Genomic DNA, 17,782 nt, shown 5'->3' on the forward strand with positions numbered 1-17,782 from the left:
CATAGTCGATATGCGAGAGACCATGGGCCCCAGAGTGGAACGTGAACGGGTCTATTTGGGGTGATGTACCAGCAATGCGTCCACCAGCTCAATCGCATCCAGAAAAGTGGGGAGGACTGCCTGTGTGGATCCCAAGTCTCGAGGGGGACACCGGTCAAGGCAACCGAACATAACCAAGTTAAAGTCACCACCCTGTACTAGCCTCCCATCGAGGAATTCCAAAATGGTGTTTCACAGGTCCTTGAATGCAAGCGTCTGCAGTCCTGGGGGTACGTAAACAGATACCAGGGTGAGTGACATACCCTCCCGCCTCCACGATACTGCTGCGTACCTCCCAAATGTGTCGGTTCAGGTTTGTTCAATTATCATAGGAAAGGACCATCGTGTCATGATGCCCACTCCCCTGGACCCCGAGGTGAACCCAGAGCGCCCCACCAGTCGGTAGCCCTACCTGGCCAGTGCCTTACATGTGTTGTCAACTAAGAGTGTCTCCTGAAGTAGAACTATCTCGATGGAATGCCGTTTAATAAATTGCAATACTATTCTCCTTTTCAACTTGTCCCCATATCCATTCACATTCCAGGAAAGGAGCCTGAATCTCTTATCCCCTAACGAACCCATAGTTACACCTCTTGAGTCTGCCTACTTCGATGTCCTTGCCTCCGTGTTCGGGTGGATGATGCCAATTGTGGATCAGCCTGTAGACTCGGAGGGCCACTAAGCGTCATCCCATTCAGAGTGTCCCTCCCAATCCTGGTGGTGTGAAGTGTTATGCGGTCATCTAACTTATAAAGTACACCTCTTAAGCCCCAAAACCCCTCCACCCTGCTCCCGCACACTATGGGCTTGGAACTGCCAATGACCCTACCGGAGCAGAGTGCCTGTCGCCCTAAGTCTAAACTAATATGAACATTGGGGGGTGGAACATCCTCCCCAGTGTCCACCAGCTTTGCGTCTTTATAGATCACCAATCCATATGTATTAAAAGTGAATAGCGTTGATAAAGTCTCTTAGCATTCTTCGTTCGTCGCAGTCCAGCGGCCGCATGGCACCAAGATGGCCTCCACTCGTCCACGTTACTCCCCGGGTCACTCCTCACTGGCAAATCTGGATGGTCTACCACTTGAGGATGTATGCTTTATTGGGGGTTGGTCCTTTCCTCTTCGGGCATGGTTTTCTCTTGCCGGCCTCCAGCCATCAAGCCATTCCAATGCCGACTCCGGGGTATCAAAGAACCAAGCCTTTCCTTCCGCTTCAACATGAAGCTTTGCAGGGAACAACATAGAATACCAGATACCTTTTTCTCTGAGCTGCTTCTTGATGTTCAGAAAGGATAACCTTTGTCTTTGCACAGTTATTGTGAAGTCCGGAAAGAAGGATAATTCGCTGTTTTCGTACTTGACTGGGGGATTTGAGCGAGCGGTTTGTAATATAGTGTCTCGGTCTCTGACGTTTAAAAGTCTCACCAAGAGCGGGAGTGGGTCCTGGTTTTGGCCTACTCCTCGGGACCCTTTGCGCTCTCTCCACCATAAAGAATTTAGACCGATTCTTTGGCCGCAGGTGGTTAACGATTAAATCTTCGATGAAAAAGTTCACGGTCGGACCTTCTGCTTTTTTGGGAACTCCTATAATTCTAGCGTTGTTCCGTCTCGATCGACCTACGTAGTCATCCGGCTTGCTTTCCGCCATTTTGCTGGTAATTTGGAGATCTTTGATTTCCTGTCGCATTTGTTTAGTCTCCCTGCTGAGCTATGTGGTGGTCACTTCCATGGCCTTTACTTTCTCACTCGTCTTATGCAGGTCAGCTCTCATCAGTGTCCTCTCTAGTGATGGAGTCCATTCTGTGTTCTAGCGATGTGCACACTCCTGCTATGGGGTCCATGACATCCTTTAACGTTGGATCCCCGTTGTCCGAGCCCATCGTAAGAGTTGCGTTTCCCTTATGTATTTTGTCCGAGTCAGCTGGTTTCTGGGTTGTAAATTTGTCCAATTTAATTTGGAGCGTGCTTTTGAGCCCCTTAGCGCCAAACATTGCCACCAGCATCTCAACTGTAATTGAGAGCCCTCATGGATACAGCCCGCCGTCTGCTCCTGGGGTATGCCTCCCCAACAGGCCTGTCTTGGTTCTCCCGGATAGCTCTTGTATTGTACCAGTGTCTAGTATCAGGGCACTGTACTCCAACACTCTTTCCGCTCGTCAGTCGGGTCGCCGGTGTCTGACACTCTCCCAACACTCGTGGAGCAACAGCCTTATCCCGGTGCTCGAGTTTCAGGAGTCAGGCCTCCTCTTTATGTGCTGACCATGCGTTCTGTGCACCATGTGCTTGTTTGGTGTTGGGGCTATTGGTCAGGTTTCCAGGTCCGTGCAGGTGGAAGGCAAATGCAAGCCACGTCACGTGGAGTTACCTCTGGGCCCTTCTATCTCCCAACTGCTGAGAAGGTGCCTGGCCTTCCCCTGCTCGAGGTTCTTGGGTTGTATCACCAGTCACTCGACCATGCCATCTGCCGCCTTTTTCAAACTTGGGCATACTGTCGTTTAGCTGCTAACACTCTTGCGCTTTTCTCTCCCATTATCCGCGCTCACCGTTATGTCTGTTGTGTGGCAGGGTGGCGGTCCCACGGTATTCGCCCACTGCTATTCTTCTTTGTCCTTCATTTTGCTGTGGGCCTCTGCTAGTCTCACGGTGCTCCAGAGTTTCGCCCCAGTGTTGGGCCGGGCGAGTGAGGTCGCTCTACCCCGCGGTCCCCCTGTCGGAATGTAACTTACGGGGTAAACGGTCAGTGGGACATAGGTGCAGGGCCTCACCGGAGACGCGACGTGGCCGCCGTTTAGCCCCTCCAACGATGAGCCGATCTCAGGGCCGGCCGTCGGATGTCTGTCACGGCTTGATCCTTCACTCGAGTCTGTGGCTTTCAGACCACATTAGGCCGCGGTCCGTTCCTTCGTTGTGCTTGTCCCTTGACCTCCCTGGCAGCCCTAATTCCACGCCGCTGACGACAATGGGTCATCCGTTAAGTTTCTGAAGCAGTGTATGGATAATTATGCCTGATTATGAGCTGGCAGAGACTGAGGAATCACAGAGCTTTCCCGATGTGCGGCCATCACGATCGGCGCTCAAGCCACGCCCCTCTTATTGGTCTTCTTAATGTGTTTTGAATGACTAAACAACTCCTGTACTCCCCTCCAAATCAGACAAACTGTGTGTAGGAAAGTGCCCCTTTTTGACAAGGTCATCCCCACTTTTTGCCTGGTAAATGATGTGATTTCGACTGAAAGTTCACTTGGCTACTGCTAACCAGGTCCCCAGGGCCAAACTGTACAATTGTTCCCCCAATTGGCAAAATCTTGTGTACCCTCTGTAAATCCCTAGTACCCTGGTACCTAGGGCCTGAGGTACTAAAGAGGGCCCCTAAGGGCTGCAGCATGAACTGTGCCACGCTAAGAGGCCCCTCACCAAGCACATGCCCGGCTGCCATTGCAGGCTGCATGTCTTGGTGCAGACAAAAGTGAAAACACAACATGTCACACAACCCTGTGTGCCATGTCCCCTACCACTGCATGTCATATTTGTAAGTCACCCCCACAGCAGGCCTAACAGCCCTAAAGCAGAGTGCTGAATATTACATGTGCGGGCATACCTGCATGAGCAGATATGCCCCAGTTCTGTTAGTGCTAGTACAAGTGACCAAGGAAGCTATTTTAAAACATGCTCGACACTAGTGAAAATGAGTTCCCCAGTTACATGATGGCTTCACTAATGATAGGGATGCTTGGTATCAAACGTCTCACACTGATAAACCCACACAGATATGCAAATTATGCACCCAGAGGGCACCTTAGTGGTGCCCCCTGAAAACCTACCAGCCTCTGGTGCACTCCCTGACTGGTTTCTGTCAGCCTGCCACCTGAGACGCTCTTCTGACCTCCTAGGGTGAGAACTTTTGCAGGAGACCCAGAACAAAACCCTGCCCAAGAGGGGGTGTAACACCCCCTCCCACAGGATGACCTGCTGATTAGCCTCCGAGGGCCGGCGAGAGTCAAAGAAGCTGCCGCCTTTGGAATGCAACTTTGGTTCCCCTCAAAGGAGAGGAAGCTGACCCCCCACCCTCCGGTCCAGAACCCCCTTGGCACCTGGACAGGCAGGAAAATTAGCTCATCAGGTAGGCATATCACCTTAAAGCTAGTACCACCCAAAGGTGGGCTACTGTAAGGACACGATTTTTCAGAAGTCTTTGTGATGGCATACTTAGGAATTCTGGGACAGGGTTCTACCCACTTCCCACAGGAAGTGTTCATATATGGGGCGTAGTGACCCCAAGGGTCAGTAGCCCATTGGCTACTACCCTACACTCCCCTAACTTCTCTAAATGCAGTATTTAGGGGAGTCCTTAGCACCAGAGAAGCAGATCCCGATGACCCACGAAGAGGGACAACACACAGAGCTGCAAAAGCAGAAGACTGAAGAGAGCACCTGACTTGGCCTCAGCCCTGCAGTCCTTTCTGCTGGTCTCTGTCAAACCTGCGCCAAAGACAACTCGTCCTGCAGCTGCCAGCTTCCAAAACCTGGGAGGACTGCCAGACCTCCCAAAGAACAGTGGAACTGGTCCCTGCATCCCGCAGGAACTCCAAAAGAGAAGACTCTGAGGCCTCTGGAACCGTCAAAACCAGATAACCGAAGCCACCACTGCACCTTCACGGCCCGAGCTGGACTGGGCCACCTGTGTCAACAAGGTTCCCAGCCTCCAGAGTTCGATTCCACAGTATTTACACCCCTCATGGACTCCCGATGTGGCCTGCAGTCTCTGTATGCAGGCCCCCTCAACTGCGACTGCTCCCAGTAAGAAAAACCTGACTCCTACAGACACCTCTGCACCCGTCACCCTGGGCATGGAGAAGTGGCGCCCAGGTGTCCCTACGTCCCGAGCATAGCAAGCTATGAACCCTCCTGTTGGTTCACCCCGACTGGCTTCTTAGCCAGAACATGCAGCTTTTCTTTTTTTACAGTGACCGATCCCCAATGCAACGCATCGGGCTCCCGATGTGGATTTGAACCCGGCCGCCCTTGCGCTGCTGGTGCTGCTTTGGACCTTGCCCACCACTCACCTTCACTCCGGGAGATTGGTCCTGTAAGTTGCTGTACTATAACTGTTTGCAGAACTTGTTCTTCCTTCCGTGGGATAACATTGCAGAACTCAGAAATTGCAGTGTCTACTTTTTGAACTGAAAATAATTTATATTTAAAAATGTATGTATCTGAACGATTTGTCTCTGATGCCTAAACATATATAAAGAAACGTAATATTTTTATAAATTGGTGTGGATCTCCTTCCTGAATTATGCAATTTATTGATCATTGTGTGTATTTACAAATGTCTAGCACTCCTGTGTTAAGCCTAAAGATGCTCAACCACCTACCCCTAACAGAGCGCCGTGGGATTACACAGCAAGCCCCTGTCCACTCATAAGGAACCACTGGACTCTACATGGTATATCAGATTTCTGATATATCACATACAGAGCCAGCTTCCTACACAGCGCCACCATGTGGCAGACTGCTGTAAATCCTGGTGTAGACAATTAAGTGCCAGTGCCGAGCCCCGGTAACCACCGGCACAAATTAAGCAGTGGCCCGAAGCTTGGTTAACTGCAGTGGTATGCTCTCTGTGGACGAAGTTAGAATCCATGAACTTGCTGCATTTCCCACCCCCGTTATACACACAACTCTTACCTTGGAACCGTCGGTGCTGAGGAGGAGCACGTTTCCCACGTTATCTCCCGTGACCAAGGTGTGACTGCTTCCCGACACGTCTACACTGCAGTACCAAAAGCTGGAGGGAGACAATTGGAAACAGTCACGAAGCAGAAAAGACTCTCATCCAGCAAAACATTGATGCCTACGATAACAAACCAAGTGACAAGGCACACCCCACAGAGAGAGCCCAGCAGTGTCACTCAGTAATGTCTTTGAGAGAACTGGAGAGGCAGCAAGAGGCATTGAGACAGCCACACAAACGAAGCAAGAGAACAGGAGAGTAAGTGAGAGAGTTGGAGACCAGTAAGAGAGCCTGCGAGACAGCAGGAGACACAGCAAGAGCAGCGAGAGAACCAGGAATAGGCAGTGAGAGAGCCACGAAAAGGCAGCAGGAAAACATGCAAGAGAGTGGGAGAGCCAGCGAGAGAACCAGGAAGAGACAGCGAGAGAACCAGGAAAATACTGCAAGAGAACCAGGATAAGGAAGCAAGAAAGCATGCAAGAGCGTGGGAGAGCCAGCGAGAGAACCAGGGAGAGCCAGCGAGAGAACCAGGAAGAGACAGCAAGAGAGCCAGGAAGAGACAGCGAGAGAGCCAGGAAGAGACAGCGAGAGAGACAGGAAAGGCAGTGAGAACAGAAGAGACAGTAGGAAAGCATCCCCGAAGCCTCAGCATACATCAAAGACGAGCTAGAGAATAGAAAAGACAGTGAGAGCCCCCCTTGGGGCAGAAAGACAGGAGGAGAGACAACAATAGATAGCATCAAAAAGAGGCAGTGAGAGCACTAGAGTGTCAGACAGGAAGAGGCACTGGAAGAGGATGAGGATAAGAGGAAGCACATGAGAGACAGGAAGAGGAGGCACAAGAGAAAGGCAGAGAAAGAAACAAAGAAAAAAAGACAGCAGCCTCAAGTTGATGGGACATCACCAAAAGAGAGCTTATCGAAAATGGCAGCATGAGAACTGGAGAGGAAGCCATCAAGGAAACCAGTGCAAATAGAATATGAAAGGTACCAAGAGAGTAAGCGATATTATTATTTATTCATAAAGTGTTAGCTGCCAACCAGGGGCTCCCTGCCACTATGGAACTAAAACAGCAAGAGTGAGAATCTGCACAAGTTTAACATGATGGGCAGGGGTTCAGAGCAGGCCCAAATGCTACATTGTTTTCTGACATTCAGGGGCAGCAGAGAGGGGCTGGCAGCAGAGAGGGGCTGGCAGCAGAGAGGGGCTGGCAGCAGAGGGGGGCTGGCAGCAGAGAGGGGCTGGCAGCAGAGAGGGGCTGGCAGCAGAGAGGGGCTGGCAGCAGAGGGGGGCTGGCAGCAGAGAGGGGCTGGCAGCAGAGAGGGGCTGGCAGCAGAGAGGGGCTGGCAGAAGAGGGGGGCTGGCAGCAGAGCGGGCTGGGGGCTGGCAGCAGAGGGGGGCTGGCAGCAGAGGGGGGCAGGGGGCTGGCAGCAAAGGGGGCTGGCAGCAAAGGGGGCTGGCAGCAGAGGGGGGCTGGCAGCAGAGGGGGGCTGGCAGCAGAGGGGGGCGGGCAGCAGAGGGGGGCTGGCAGCAGAGGGGGGCTGGCAGCAGAGAGGGGCAGGGGGCTGGCAGCAGAGCGGGGCTGGGGGCTGGCCGTAGAGCGGGGCTGGCAGCAGAGCGGGCTGGGGGCTGGCAGCAGAGGGGGGCTGGCAGCAGAGGGGGGCAGGGGGCTGGCAGCAAAGGGGGCTGGCAGCAAAGGGGGCTGGCAGCAAAGGGGGCTGGCAGCAGAGGGGGGCTGGCAGCAGAGAGGGGCTGGCAGCAGAGGGGGGCTGGCAGCAGAGAGGGGCTGGCAGCAGAGAGGGGCTGGCAGCAGAGAGGGGCTGGCAGCAGAGGGGGGCTGGCAGCAGAGAGGGGCTGGCAGCAGAGAGGGGCTGGCAGCAGAGAGGGGCTGGCAGAAGAGGGGGGCTGGCAGCAGAGCGGGCTGGGGGCTGGCAGCAGAGGGGGGCTGGCAGCAGAGGGGGGCAGGGGGCTGGCAGCAAAGGGGGCTGGCAGCAAAGGGGGCTGGCAGCAGAGGGGGGCTGGCAGCAGAGGGGGGCTGGCAGCAGAGGGGGGCTGGCAGCAGAGGGGGGCTGGCAGCAGAGGGGGGCTGGCAGCAGAGAGGGGCAGGGGGCTGGCAGCAGAGCGGGGCTGGGGGCTGGCCGTAGAGCGGGGCTGGCAGCAGAGCGGGCTGGGGGCTGGCAGCAGAGGGGGGCTGGCAGCAGAGGGGGGCAGGGGGCTGGCAGCAAAGGGGGCTGGCAGCAAAGGGGGCTGGCAGCAGAGGGGGGCTGGCAGCAGAGGGGGGCTGGCAGCAGAGGGGGGCTGGCAGCAGAGGGGGGCTGGCAGCAGAGAGGGGCAGGGGGCTGGCAGCAGAGCGGGGCTGGGGGCTGGCCGTAGAGCGGGGCTGGCAGCAGAGCGGGCTGGGGGCTGGCAGCAGAGGGGGGCTGGCAGCAGAGGGGGGCAGGGGGCTGGCAGCAAAGGGGGCTGGCAGCAAAGGGGGCTGGCAGCAGAGGGGGGCTGGCAGCAGAGGGGGGCTGGCAGCAGAGGGGGGCTGGCAGCAGAGGGGGGCTGGCAGCAGAGGGGGGCTGGCAGCAGAGAGGGGCAAGGGGCTGGCAGCAGAGCGGGGCTGGGGGCTGGCCGTAGAGCGGGGCTGGCAGCAGAGCGGGGCAGGGGGCTGGCAGCAGAGCGAGGCTGGCAGCAGATGGGGGCTGGCAGCAGAGAGGGGCAGGCAGCAGAGAGGGGCAGGGGGCTGGCAGCAGAGGGGGGCTGGCAGCAGAGGGGGGCTGGCAGCAGAGAGGGGCAGGGGGCTGGCAGCTGAGGGGGGCAGGGGGCTGGCAGCTGAGGGGGGCAGGGGGCTGGCAGCAGAGAGGGGCAGGCAGCAGAGAGGGTCCGGCAGCAGAGCGGGCTGGCAGCTGAGGGGGGCAGGGGGCTGGCAGCAGAGAGGGGCAGGGGGCTGGCAGCAGAGCGGGGCTGGCAGCAGAGAGGGTCCGGCAGCAGAGCGGGGCTGGCAGCTGAGGGGGGCTGGCAGCTGAGGGGGGCAGGGGGCTGGCAGCAGAGAGGGGCTGGCAGCAGAGAGGGGCAGGCAGCAGAGCGGGGCTGGCAGCAGAGGGGGGCAGGGGGCTGGCAGCAGAGGGGGGCTGGCAGCAGAGGGGGGCTGGCAGCAGAGCGGGGCAGGCAGCAGAGCTGGCTGGGGGCTGGCAGCAAAGGGGGGCAGGGGGCTGGCAGCAGAGGGGGGCAGGGGGCTGGCAGCAGAGAGGGTCCGGCAGCAGAGCGGGGCTGGCAGCAGAGGGGGGCAGGGGGCTGGCAGCAGAGAGGGTCCGGCAGCAGAGCGGGGCTGGCAGCAGAGCGGGCAGGGGGCTGGCAGCAGAGGGGGGCTGGCAGCAGAGGGGGGCTGGCAGCAGAGGGGGGCTGGCAGCAGAGGGGGGCTGGCAGCAGAGAGGGGCTGGCAGCAGAGAGGGGCTGGCAGCAGAGGGGGGCTGGCAGCAGAGGGGGGCTGGCAGCAGAGAGGGGCTGGCAGCAGAGGGGGGCTGGCAGCAGAGAGGGGCAGGGGGCTGGCAGCAGAGGGGGGCTGGCAGCAGAGGGGGGCTGGCAGCAGAGGGGGGCAGGGGGCTGGCAGCAGAGGGGGGCTGGCAGCAAGAGATTCCAAAAGGCAGGAGCAGATAGAAGCCAAAGCAGACTGGGGTAGCAGCAAAGGAGCAGTAAGAGGAGAAGGCACAGAAGGAGATGAGGGTTGTCAGCATGAGAGTAGAAGAGGCAGCACTGCAGAGACAGAGGCAGCACTGCAGAGACAGAGGCAGCACGGCAGAGACAGAGGCAGCACGGCAGAGACAGAGGCAGCACGGCAGGGACAGAGGCAGCACGGCAGGGACAGAGGCAGCACGGCAGGGACAGAGGCAGCACGGCAGGGACAGAGGCAGCACGGCAGGGACAGAGGCAGCACGGCAGGGACAGAGGCAGCACGGCAGGGACAGAGGCAGCACGGCAGGGACAGAGGCAGCACTGAAGAGACACAGGCAGCACTGAAGAGACAGAGGCAGCACTGAAGAGACAGAGGCAGCACTGAAGAGACAGAGGCAGCACTGAAGAGACAGAGGCAGCACTGAAGAGACAGAGGCAGCACTGAAGAGACAGAGGCAGCACTGAAGAGACAGAGGCAGCACTGAAGAGACAGAGGCAGCACTGAAGAGACAGAGGCAGCACTGAAGAGACAGAGGCAGCACTGAAGAGAGAGGCAGCACGGCAGAGACAGAGGCAGCACTGAAGAGAGAGGCAGCACGGCAGAGACAGAGGCAGCACGGCAGAGACAGAGGCAGCACTGAAGAGAGAGGCAGCACGGCAGAGACAGAGGCAGCACGGCAGAAACAGAGGCAGCACGGCAGAGACAGAGGCAGCACGGCAGAGACAGAGGCAGCACGGCAGAGACAGAGGCAGCACGGCAGAGACAGAGGCAGCACGGCAGAGACAGAGGCAGCACGGCAGTGACAGAGGCAGCACTGCGAAGAATGGAGAGGCAAACAGAGGGATGGAGAGGCACCATGAGGGATGGAGAGGCAAACAGAGGGATGGAGAGGCAGCCTGGGAAGTGGAGAGGCAGCCTGAGGGATGGAGAGGCAGCCTGAGGGATGGAGAGGCAGCCTGAGGGATGGAAAGGCAGCCTGAGGGATGGAGAGGCAGCCTGAGGGATGGAGAGGCAGCCTGAGGGATGGAGAGGCAGCCTGAGGGATGGAGAGGCAGCCTGAGGGATGGAGAGGCAGCCTGAGGGATGGAGAGGCAGCCTGAGGGATGGAGAGGCAGGCGGGGGGATGGAGAGGCAGCCGGGGGGATGGAGAGGCAGCCGGGGGGATGGAGAGGCAGACAGAGGGATGGAGAGGCAGACAGAGGGGTGGAGAGGCAGCCTGAGGGATGGAGAGGCAGCCTGAGGGGTGGAGAGGCAGCCTGAGGGGTGGAGAGGCAGCCTGGGGATGGAGAGGCAGCCTGAGGGGTGGGGAGGCAGCCTGAGGGGTGGGGAGGCAGCCTGACGGGTGGGGAGGCAGCCTGACGGGTGGGGAGGCAGCCTGACGGGTGGGGAGGCAGCCTGACGGGTGGGGAGGCAGCCTGACGGGTGGGGAGGCAGCCTGACGGGTGGGGAGGCAGCCTGACGGGTGGGGAGGCAGCCTGGGGGATGGAGAGGCAGCCTGAGGGGTGGAGAGGCAGCCTGAGCCACGGAGAGGCGGCCTGAGGGATGGAGAGGCGGCCTGAGGGATGGAGAGGCGGCCTGAGGGATGGAGAGGCGGCCTGAGGGATGGAGAGGCAGCCTGGGGGATGGAGAGGCAGCCTGGAGGATGGAGAGGCAGCCTGAGGGATGGAGAGGCAGCCTGAGGGATGGAGAGGCAGCCTGGGGGATGGAGAGGCAGCCTGAGGGATGGAGAGGCAGCCTGGGGGATGGAGAGGCAGCCTGGGGGATGGAGAGGCAGCCTGGGGGATGGAGAGGCAGCCTGGGGGATGGAGAGGCAGCCTGGGGGATGGAGAGGCAGCCTGGGGGATGGAGAGGCAGCCTGGGGGATGGAGAGGCAGCCTGGGGGATGGAGAGGCAGCCTGGGGGATGGAGAGGCAGCCGGGGGGGGGGGGTGGAGAGGCAGCCTGAGCCACGGAGAGGCAGCCTGAGGGATGGAGAGGCAGCCTGAGGGATGGAGAGGCAGCCTGAGGGGTGGAGAGGCAGCCTGAGCCACGGAGAGGCAGCCTGAGCCACGGAGAGGCAGCCTGGGGGATGGAGAGGCGGCCTGAGGGATGGAGAGGCGGCCTGAGGGATGGAGAGGCGGCCTGAGGGATGGAGAGGCGGCCTGAGGGATGGAGAGGCGGCCTGAGGGATGGAGAGGCAGCCTGAGGGATGGAGAGGCAGCCTGAGGGATGGAGAGGCAGCCTGGGGGATGGACAGGCAGCCGGGGGGGTGGAGAGGCAGCCTGAGGGGTGGAGAGGCAGCCTGAGGGGTGGAGAGGCAGACAGAGGGGTGGAGAGGCAGACAGAGGGGTGGAGAGGCAGACAGAGGGGTGGAGAGGCAGACAGAGGGATGGAGAGGCAGCCTGGGGGGTGGAGAGGCAGCCTGGGGGGTGGAGAGGCAGCCGGGGGATGGAGAGGCATCCTGAGCCACGGAGAGGCAGCCTGGGGGATGGAGAGGCAGCCTGGGGGATGGAGAGGCAGACAGAGGGATGGAGAGGCAGACAGAGGGATGGAGAGGCAGACAGAGGGATGGAGAGGCAGCCTGGGGATGGAAAGGCAGCCTGACGGGTGGGGAGGCAGCCTGACGGGTGGGGAGGCAGCCTGAGGGATGAAGAGGCAGCCTGGGGATGGAGAGGCAGCCTGAGGGATGGAGAGGCAGCCTGGGGGATGGAGAGGCAGCCCGGGGGGTGGAGAGGCAGCCTGGGGGATGGAGAGGCAGCCCGGGGGGTGGAGAGGCAGCCTGAGGGGTGGAGAGGCAGCCTGAGCCACGGAGAGGCAGCCTGGGGGATGGAGAGGCGGCCTGAGGGATGGAGAGGCGGCCTGAGGGATGGAGAGGCGGCCTGAGGGATGGAGAGGCAGCCTGAGGGATGGAGAGGCAGCCTGAGGGATGGAGAGGCAGCCTGGGGATGGAGAGGCAGCCTGGGGATGGAGAGGCAGCCTGAGGGATGGAGAGGCAGCCTGAGGGATGGAGAGGCAGCCTGGGGGATGGAGAGGCAGCCTGAGGGATGGAGAGGCAGCCTGGGGGATGGAGAGGCAGCCTGAGCCACGGAGAGGCAGCCTGGGGGATGGAGAGGCGGCCTGAGGGATGGAGAGGCGGCCTGAGGGATGGAGAGCCGGCCTGAGGGATGGAGAGGCAGCCTGAGGGATGGAGAGGCAGCCTGAGGGATGGAGAGGCAGCCTGGGGGATGGAGAGGCAGCCGGGGGGATGGAGAGGCAGCCGGGGGGGTGGAGAGGCAGCCTGAGCCACGGAGAGGCAGCCTGAGGGATGGAGAGGCAGCCTGAGGGATGGAGAGGCAGCCTGAGGGATGGAGAGGCAGCCTGAGGGATGGAGAGGCCGCCTGAGGGATGGAGAGGCAGCCTGGGGGATGGAGAGGCAGCCTGGGGGATGGAGAGGCAGCCTGAGGGATGGAGAGGCAGCCTGGGGGATGGAGAGGCAGCCTGAGGGATGGAGAGGCAGCCTGGGGGATGGAGAGGCAGCCTGGGGGATGGAGAGGCAGCCTGGGGGATGGAGAGGCAGCCTGGGGGATGGAGAGGCAGCCTGGGGGATGGAGAGGCAGCCTGGGGGATGGAGAGGCAGCCGGGGGGGGGGTGGAGAGGCAGCCTGAGCCACGGAGAGGCAGCCTGAGGGATGGAGAGGCAGCCTGAGGGATGGAGAGGCAGCCTGAGGGGTGGAGAGGCAGCCTGAGCCACGGAGAGGCAGCCTGAGCCACGGAGAGGCAGCCTGGGGGATGGAGAGGCGGCCTGAGGGATGGAGAGGCAGCCTGGGGGATGGAGAGGCAGCCTGGGGGATGGAGAGGCAGCCTGAGGGATGGAGAGGCAGCCTGAGGGATGGAGAGGCAGCCTGGGGGATGGAGAGGCAGCCTGGGGGATGGAGAGGCAGCCTGAGGGATGGAGAGGCAGCCTGGGGGATGGAGAGGCAGCCTGAGGGATGGAGAGGCAGCCTGGGGGATGGAGAGGCAGCCTGGGGGATGGAGAGGCAGCCTGGGGGATGGAGAGGCAGCCGGGGGGGGTGGAGAGGCAGCCTGAGCCACGGAGAGGCAGCCTGAGGGATGGAGAGGCAGCCTGAGGGATGGAGAGGCAGCCTGAGGGATGGAGAGGCAGCCTGAGGGGTGGAGAGGCAGCCTGAGCCACGGAGAGGCAGCCTGAGCCACGGAGAGGCAGCCTGGGGGATGGAGAGGCGGCCTGAGGGATGGAGAGGCGGCCTGAGGGATGGAGAGGCGGCCTGAGGGATGGAGAGGCGGCCTGAGGGATGGAGAGGCGGCCTGAGGGATGGAGAGGCAGCCTGAGGGATGGAGAGGCAGCCTGAGGGATGGAGAGGCAGCCTGGGGGATGGACAGGCAGCCGGGGGGGTGGAGAGGCAGCCTGAGGGGTGGAGAGGCAGCCTGAGGGGTGGAGAGGCAGACAGAGGGGTGGAGAGGCAGACAGAGGGGTGGAGAGGCAGACAGAGGGGTGGAGAGGCAGACAGAGGGGTGGAGAGGCAGCCTGGGGGGTGGAGAGGCAGCCTGGGGGGTGGAGAGGCAGCCGGGGGATGGAGAGGCATCCTGAGCCACGGAGAGGCAGCCTGGGGGATGGAGAGGCAGCCTGGGGGATGGAGAGGTAGACAGAGGGATGGAGAGGCAGACAGAGGGATGGAGAGGCAGACAGAGGGATGGAGAGGCAGCCTGGGGATGGAAAGGCAGCCTGACGGGTGGGGAGGCAGCCTGACGGGTGGGGAGGCAGCCTGAGGGATGAAGAGGCAGCCTGGGGATGGAGAGGCAGCCTGAGGGATGGAGAGGCAGCCTGGGGGATGGAGAGGCAGCCCGGGGGGTGGAGAGGCAGCCTGGGGGATGGAGAGGCAGCCCGGGGGGTGGAGAGGCAGCCTGAGGGGTGGAGAGGCAGCCTGAGCCACGGAGAGGCAGCCTGGGGGATGGAGAGGCGGCCTGAGGGATGGAGAGGCGGCCTGAGGGATGGAGAGCCGGCCTGAGGGATGGAGAGCCGGCCTGAGGGATGGAGAGGCAGCCTGAGGGATGGAGAGGCAGCCTGAGGGATGGAGAGGCAGCCTGAGGGATGGAGAGGCAGCCTGAGGGATGGAGAGGCAGCCTGAGGGATGGAGAGGCAGCCTGGGGGATGGAGAGGCAGCCTGGGGGATGGAGAGGCAGCCTGAGGGATGGAGAGGCAGCCTGGGGGATGGAGAGGCAGCCTGAGGGGTGGAGAGGCAGCCTGAGCCACGGAGAGGCAGCCTGGGGGATGGAGAGGCGGCCTGAGGGATGGAGAGGCGGCCTGAGGGATGGAGAGCCGGCCTGAGGGATGGAGAGGCAGCCTGAGGGATGGAGAGGCAGCCTGAGGGATGGAGAGGCAGCCTGGGGGATGGAGAGGCAGCCGGGGGGATGGAGAGGCAGCCGGGGGGGTGGAGAGGCAGCCTGAGCCACGGAGAGGCAGCCTGAGGGATGGAGAGGCAGCCTGAGGGATGGAGAGGCAGCCTGAGGGATGGAGAGGCCGCCTGACGGGTGGGGAGGCAGCCTGACGGGTGGGGAGGCAGCCTGACGGGTGGGGAGGCAGCCTGACGGGTGGGGAGGCAGCCTGAGGGATGGAGAGGCAGCCTGAGGGATGGAAAGGCAGCCTGAGGGATGGAAAGGCAGCCTGAGGGATGGAAAGGCAGCCTGAGGGATGGAAAGGCAGCCTGAGGGATGGAAAGGCAGCCTGAGGGATGGAAAGGCAGCCTGAGGGATGGAGAGGCAGCCTGAGGGATGGAGAGGCAGCCTGGGGGGTGGAGAGGCAGACAGAGGGATGGAGAGGCAGCCTGGGGGTGGAGAGGCAGCCTGAGGGATGGAGAGGCAGCCTGAGGGATGGAGAGGCAGCCTGAGGGATGGAGAGGCAGCCTGAGGGATGGAGAGGCAGCCTGAGGGATGGAGAGGCAGCCTGAGGGATGGAGAGGCAGCCTGAGGGATGCAGAGGCAGCCTGGGGGATGGAGAGGAAATGGAGAGGCATCCTGGGGGATGGAGAGGCAGCCTGAGGGATGCAGAGGCAGCCTGATGGATGGAGGGCAGCATGAGCCATGGAGAGGCAGCCTAGGGGATGGAGAGGCAGCCTGGGGGATGCAGAGGCAGCCTGAGGGATGCAGAGGCAGCCTGAGGGATGCAGAGGCAGCCTGAGGGATGGAGAGTCAGCCTGAGCCGTGGAGAGGCAGCCTTGGGGGTGGAGAGGCAGCCTGAGGGGTGGAGAGGCAGCCTGGGGGATGGAGAGGCAGCCGGGGGGATGGAGAGGCAGCCGGGGGGATGGAGAGGCAGCTGGAGGGATGGAGAGCCAGTGGCAACAAGGGCGCAAATGCAACAACAAAAGGGACAGACCCACAAAAGCAGGAGAGGCGGTCCAAGTCTAATCACCCAGCCCCCTTGTTATAAATGGAGCAACGAAGTCTGATGGGTGCTACTGCCTCTTGCCTTCTTTAAGGGACTCTAGTGATTTTCTATTGAGGTTTCCAGTCTCTGTCGGTAATCCTTTCCTAGCATCATCTATCACATGGGCACCTGTTTGTGGCGAAACTAACATTACAATATGACCCACCCGAAGCCAAGGAAGCGAGCAACACGCCATGCCATCCTCACCAAACGTTGTGGTGATCATGACCACAGGCAGGCGTACGCGACACAATCTGCTGCTGCGATTGGCTGCTGAGGTCCTGAAGACTAAGTGTGCCATCCCCGGAAGCGGTGAAAAGCTTCGCCGTGTGCCGCGGGCTGAACTTCATCCCACCGATGAAATCTCCTGCCCCTTTCTGAAAAACACAGAAGGGGTTCATGGGACAAGTAAGCGATGGATATGTTGCTGCCTCGGTGTCAGGTTTTATGCATGAATATTGACTCTCTCGCCTTAAAGAAAAGTAAACATGAGGGCCCTCAGGATGCAATGCACCCGAAGAGGTTCTCGCAATCTGTAGGACCAGTTAACTATGGCAAGGCTTAACGATAATAAGAAAGATGGACTAAGGAAAGCCGGATGGGCAAGCCTTGCAAGATATTCATATGCAGAACACAGGTAAATACTGCACAGAACTGGAAAACTACCAGCCTATGGGCACCTGGTCAGCTGACTAGACCATGAAACAGCTTCAAGGTGACTCGGACATCTGCCTCAAAATACATTTCTACATCACTAGCACAGTGTCATGGCATGCAGGCCTCCAGAAGAGACTGCTGAACTAGGACAACATAGTCTCAGACTCTAATGCAACTTTACGGGCTGCACCGCCAGGCCAGTGTCATCTTAGACAACAACTAACACCGCTCATCCTGGCATCAGCGTACCACCAGAAGAGAACCTCAAGATGCTCCTGGCATCCGAGTACCACCAGAAGAGAACCTCAAGCTGCTCCAGGCATCGGAGTACCACCAGAAGAGAACCTCAAGCTGCTCCTGGCATCAGAGTACCACCAGACGAGAACCTCAAGCTGCTCCTGGCACTGGAGTACCACCAGAAGAGAACCCCAAGCTACTCCTGGCATCCTTGTACCACCAAAAGGGAACCTCAAGCTGCTCCTGGCATCTGAGTACCATCAGAAGAGAACCTCAAGCTGCTCCTGGCATCAGAGTACCATCAGAAGAGAACCTCAAGCTGCTCCTGGCACTGGAGTACCACCAGAAGAGAACCTCAAGCTACTCCTGGCATCAGAGTACCACCAGAAGAGAACCTCAAGCTGCTCCAGGCATCTGAGTATCACCAGAAGAGAACCTCAAGCTGCTCCTGGCACTGGAGTACCACCAGAAGAGAACCTCAAGCTGCTCCTAGCACAGGAGTACCACCAGAAGAGAACCTCAAGCTGCTCCTGGCATCAGAGTACCACCAGAAGAGAACCTCAAGCTGCTATTGCCTTCCGAGTACCACCAGAAGAGAACCTCAAGCTGCTCCAGGCATCGGAGTACCACCAGAAGAGAACCTCAAGCTGCTCCTGGCATCAGAGTACCACCAGAAGAGAACCTCAAGCTGCTCCTGGCATCAGAGTACCACCAGAAGAGAACCTCAAGCTGCTCCTGGCATCAGAGTACCACCAGAAGAGAACCCCAAGCTACTCCTGGCATCCTTGTACCACCAGAAGAGAACCTCAAGCTGCTCCAGGCATTGGAGTACTACCAGAAGAGAACCCCAAGCTTCTCCTGGCACTGGAGTACCACCAGAAGGGAACCTCAAGCTATTGCTGGCATTGGAGTACCACCAGAAGAGAACCTCAAGCTGCTCCAGGCACGGGAGTACCACCAGAAGAGAACCTCAAGATGCTCCTGGCATCAGAGTACCACGAAAAGGGAACCTCAATCTGCTCCAGGCATAGGACTACCACCAAAAGGGAACCTCAAGCTGCTC

General features: G+C 60.1%; 1 protein-coding gene across 2 annotated transcripts in view; it reads right to left on the minus strand.

Moving 5' to 3' along the window:
* Positions 1-17,782, minus strand: part of DDB2 (damage specific DNA binding protein 2) — a 123,002-nt gene that overhangs the window by 49,348 nt on the left and 55,872 nt on the right. The window contains exons 5-6 of one of the 2 annotated variants that reach the window (XM_086959714.1): positions 16,033-16,202; positions 5,730-5,829 (exon numbers count right to left, since the gene is read on the minus strand). In XM_086959714.1, coding sequence (XP_086815840.1) covers positions 5,730-5,829; positions 16,033-16,202 — 270 coding nt within the window. The remainder of the gene's footprint in view (positions 1-5,729; positions 5,830-16,032; positions 16,203-17,782) is intronic. The other variant, XM_086959715.1, reaches the window with a different exon arrangement.

This window comes from Lissotriton vulgaris, chromosome 2_2 (assembly GCF_964263255.1).
Source record: "Lissotriton vulgaris chromosome 2_2, aLisVul1.2, whole genome shotgun sequence".
NCBI lineage: Eukaryota > Metazoa > Chordata > Amphibia > Caudata > Salamandridae > Lissotriton > Lissotriton vulgaris.